General features: G+C 48.5%; 1 protein-coding gene across 2 annotated transcripts in view; it reads left to right on the forward strand.

Moving 5' to 3' along the window:
* Spint2 (serine peptidase inhibitor, Kunitz type 2) overlaps positions 1-4,809 on the forward strand; it is a 31,986-nt gene that overhangs the window by 19,133 nt on the left and 8,044 nt on the right. Inside the window, exon 2 of one of the 2 annotated variants that reach the window (XM_023721626.1) lies at positions 3,304-3,474. The exons of the other annotated variant lie outside the window; for it this stretch is intronic. Coding sequence (XP_023577394.1) covers positions 3,304-3,474 — 171 coding nt within the window. The remainder of the gene's footprint in view (positions 1-3,303; positions 3,475-4,809) is intronic. 2 annotated transcript variants of the gene reach the window in all.

A 4,809-nucleotide genomic window follows, 5' to 3' on the forward strand; every position in this document is an offset into this window, starting at 1 on the left:
TTCTTTAAGTGGCTGCTTCAACAAAGCAGTCAGGCTCAGGTTGCTGTGGTTTGATCCCCACAACTCAAGCCAGCCAAACCTGCCCTGAAGGCATTCGGAGCAAAAAAAAAAAAAAAAATCCTTCAGTTGACTTGCCTTCTCTGGACATGTATGATTTAATTCATATGAAACATTCAGATAAGGGACTTATAAACTTTCAGAACTTCTTGTTTCAGGGCTGGGGAGATACCTCAGCAGCACACGTGCCTGTCTGGCAAGTGCAAGATCTTGAGTTTGACCCCCAGTACCAAGAAAAAAAAAAAAGAACTTCCTGTTTCACAATTCTCCTTTTCTGCCATGCAAGTTACCTGGAATTTCCTGGCCTGGGCAGGAATGTCTGGAGAGGGGCTGCTTGCTTGTTCTGTACAGTAGCAACCTTTTTCATCTGCAGGCTGGTGATTTGAGAAACATGTGGTTTCATGCCCAGAAATACACATGGCTGTGATGTATTTTGGGAGGCACAACAGATTATCCCCAATTGGTAAAGTAAACAAACGTGAAAACAATTAGAAGTAAGGAAAACCTGTTAGCAAGCATGTGGCTCTGGGATACTTGTATTTGAGTCCTGCTTCTGTAGCACCCTGTGCAGGTTAGGATCATTCAGGGCTGGGCTGCAAGGCAGATGAGGGATCCTGTGGTCAGGTGGTCCCCTTTCGGGGCCTTTCAGTCATTGGAGTCCTCCAGGAGAAAGGCTCCTTCACTGCGAGTGATTGTTACCTGTTCTTTCCAAAGAGAGAGCCCAGCCTCTGACATTTTACATAGAAATGTACCTGCAGGAGTTTATATTATTTACCTTTGACTAGAGCAGGCCAGATTTTGGGACTCTTGAAAGCCATGTCCATATCCAGGGCTCAGAAGGGAACCATCCAGAGTTCTGGAGCGGAGCTATGACCTGCATTGCCTGTGGATGGGCGAAGTAGAGTTAGGAAACCTGTTTCTGGAGCTCTTGTGATTTGGGAGGTGAAGTAGCCTGCCAGGTGGGAAGGGGCAGAAAGTTGGGAAAGGTGCATTTGTATACAGCACCATTCCTTCCCAGCTGCACTTCTTTGGCTCTGGCATGCTGAGTGCTCCCTGGCCTGGCTGGATGGAGCAGCATGCAGAAGAATCCTGGCCTCTGTTTGGCCTGTGGAAGTCATGTGTCTGCACTGGTGATGTGTGCGGTGGTGGGGGCAGGCCCAGAATCACCGTGCAGCTGAAGCAGTTGAGCAAGCAGATTAGACTGCGTCGGGATGATGAGTTTCTTTCCTGTACAAAGAAGGAAATCCCCCAGCAGACACAGGGTTGGAAAAGGGCTCAGAGAGGAAGTACCTGCAGCCCCTGTACATTCTCAGCCACTTGCAAGATGAAAATCAGAGGTAGGCAGATGGAAATCAGTAACTGGCTGCCCTCTACTGGGGACCCTATAAAGAAAGGTCTAGGGCTGGGGAGATGGCTCAGTGGAATAAGTGCTTCCCTGGCAAGCGCAATGCCGGAGTTCAATCCCTGGTTCTGGGGGGGAAAAAAGGAAAGGTCTATACAGTATGTGAACTTCTAGGATGTTCTCGGTTGGCTGGGGGCTTTTGCTCAGTTCATGTAGAAATCCACAAGTGGTACAGTGCAGCTTTGTGTTCCCACCCCGGAGCTGTGAATGCTGGCAGCTGTCAGCTTTCTCAGTGTTGGCAGCTCTCCTTTCGGCTCAGAGCCAGCAGTCAGCCAGGTGTGGGGATCTTCTCAGCCAGCAGAGATGGCAGCTCCGAGCCATCTTCATTACTCTCCATTCTGTGGCTGCTTTAGTGTTACCAGCTGTTGCTGTAACAGTTTGGTGTGATCTACTCAAGATAGAAGTCGGGCCGGGGAGATGGCTCAGTAGAATAAGTGCTTCCCTGGCAAGCACAAGGGCCCAAGTTCAATCCCCGGTTCCGCAAAAAAAAAAAAAAAAAAAAAAAAAAAAGAAGTCACAAGCCAAAGCCTGGTGGAACACACCTGTAATCCCAGCACTCAAGAGGCTGAGGCAAGAGGATCGTTGTGAGTTTGAGGCCATCCTGGGCTACAAAGTGAGTTCAAGGCCTGCCTAAACTACATAATGAGATCCTATCACAAAAAGACAAAAGAAATAAAGGGGCCAGGGAGATAGCTCAGCAGCATAAGCACCTGCCTTACAAGTGTAAGGTCTCGGGGCTGGTGAGATGGCTCAGTGGTTTAAAGCACCTGCTTGGAACAAGCTTGGCAAAGCGGAGGGACCATGGTTCGATCCCCCAGCACCACATGCCAGCCAGCCCCGCCCCCAGGTGGGCTGAACTGGTCACACACACACACACACACACACACACAAAAAAAAAAAAAAAAAAAAAAACAAGTGTAGGGTCCCACATTCAGTCCCCAGTACTGCAAAAAAAAAAAAAAAGTAGTCACAGATAGGCAAAGCTGTGTCATCTGTCAAAGTCTTCATTAGGACTTGCATAAAGTGGAACAGCACACAACTAAACCTAGTAAGGATATAAAAGGATGGATTATACAGGAGAAAAGGTGGACTCACATGTAGCATTGTGCATGAGAATCATCCAGAGGTGACAGGGCAGGGCCATCTGGATAAGTCCAAGTCTAAAGCTGGTTATCGCAGGGCTGGGGAGATAGCTCGGTGGCATAAGCACTTGCCTGGCAAGCTCAAGGTCCTGAGTTTGATCCTTGGTACCAGTGCACCATGCAGTGGTGCACAGCTGTAATCCCAGCTCTGGGGAGGCTGAGAACAGGAGGATCACTAGGACCAAACTATGTAGCGAGACCTTGCATCAAAAGAATGAAAAAAAAATTTTAAATTAAGTTAGAGACTGGGCGTGGTGGCACGCTCCTAAAATCCCAGCACTTGGGAGGCTGTAAACAGGCCGATCACTACAAGTCCAATCTAGGAGTGAGACCCTGAACACCCTGTAGACCGTTCCCTAAAATACAAAAGTAAAAATAAAAATAAAGTTGGCTAAAGCCAAGGCAGATGCCTCCTAGAGCAGGCATGGGGGCACTACAAAGCCTTTGTCTTTTTTTTTTGTGTGTGTGTGGTACCAGAGATTGAACTCAGGACCCTGTGCTTGCCAGGCAGATGCTTATTCTACTGAGCTATCTCCCTGGCCTTTGGTGGAGCTACAGAGAAAAATACCTCCTGGAGTGCCATGGGCCCTTCTGTCCTGGCTAGACCTTAGAACTCTGGCTATCCTCTCCCACAGGTATGCAGATGACCTTGGATGCCAGAGTTGTGTCTCTGAGCTAGGTGGGTTCTGCTTTGTGTTTCAGACTTCTGTGGAGCTTCGCAGGTAGTGGGGAGGTGCCGGGCCTCTATGCCCAGATGGTGGTACAATATCACTGATGGCTCCTGCCAGATGTTTGTTTACGGAGGCTGTGATGGAAATTACAATAATTACCAGAGTAAGGAGGAGTGTCTTGGGAAATGTGCTGGTGTCACAGGTAAGGCCATGGTGGTTGGGGAAATTTTACTATTTGGGGGAGTTATTGGTTGGATGTGGCTGCCTTCTGTGTGCAGGTTCTTTATAGTGGAACCTGAGAGAGGTTTTTATTTTATTTTATTATTTATTTATTGCGGTACCAGGGATTGAACTCCGGACCCTGTGCTTGCCAGGCGAGCACTTATTCTTTCTGGCCCATGGGAGAGGTTTTTTTTTTTTTTTTTTTTGTGGAACCAGGGATTGAACTCAGGCCCTTGTGCTTGTGCTTGCCAGGGAAGCGCTTATTCTACTGAGCCATCTCCCCGGCCCCGGAGAGGTTTTTAAAAGCACAAGAAACAGGCTCACAGGTCCTTGCAGCCATACCATTATTTCAAAGCACCTCCCTTCATCCCAGAAAAGGAGGGCAGCCCCTCTCTGAGTACAAGCCCTCCCAGTCCTTTTGCAAAAGGCTGCCTCTTTGGTCCCTGGGCATTTGGGGCTATTTTTATCTGTGAGACAAATGACCTGAAAAGCTCACACAGCCAAATTATAAGTCAACACTAGAATGTGCATCCTGGGATCCATCTTTCTTCCAACCTTCACTTGCACAGGACTCACTCTGTGTAATCAAGATAATGGTGATGGGCAGCCTTGTACTTTACATCAAAACTGGGAGCCCAGGGCAGGGGAGATAGCTCAGTAGAATAGATGTTTGCCTAGCAAGCTCAGGATCCTGAGTTCAATCCCCAGTACCACAAAAAACAAAAACAAAAAAAAAAAACAGAAACAAAACTGGGAGCCCAGCATCCCATCCTGGCTTTGACCCTTCCATAGAGGACCTCTGAGGAGGGAGAGTTCATGGTGGAGAGGCCTGATCCTTCCCCAGTGTCCTGAGTACTGAGAATGGGACTTTCCAAAGCCTCTTGTAAAGATTTTCAGAGGGATTGACCTGACATTAGTGTAAGACTTCATGTAGCTCTTGATGACTGTCATTGAGGTGCCTCTTGAGTGGGGATTCTGTGTTGTGCCCTTGGCCACTGTCACCCTGTGAGCACTTTGGGGTGTGGTTTCTCTGGCTATACCATATTCTGTCTCCCTTGGCTTTAAACTGTACATTCAGGGATAAGCTAAGCTGAGTTGTATGTGAAGATGTAAAGAAGTGACCACAGACAGCAACCATTGAAAAAGAGTAGCCATGGCCCTCCGCTATCCCATGGCCGTGGGCCTCAACAAGGCCACAAGGTGACTAAGAATGTGAGCAAACCGAGGCACAGCCGCTGCTGCGGACGTCTCGCCAAACACACCAAGTTCGTGCGGGACATGATCCGGGAAGTGTGCGGCTTCGCCCCCTATGAGC

This window comes from Octodon degus, unplaced genomic scaffold (assembly GCF_000260255.1).
Source record: "Octodon degus isolate 3935 unplaced genomic scaffold, OctDeg1.0 scaffold00083, whole genome shotgun sequence".
Classification (NCBI taxonomy): domain Eukaryota; kingdom Metazoa; phylum Chordata; class Mammalia; order Rodentia; family Octodontidae; genus Octodon; species Octodon degus.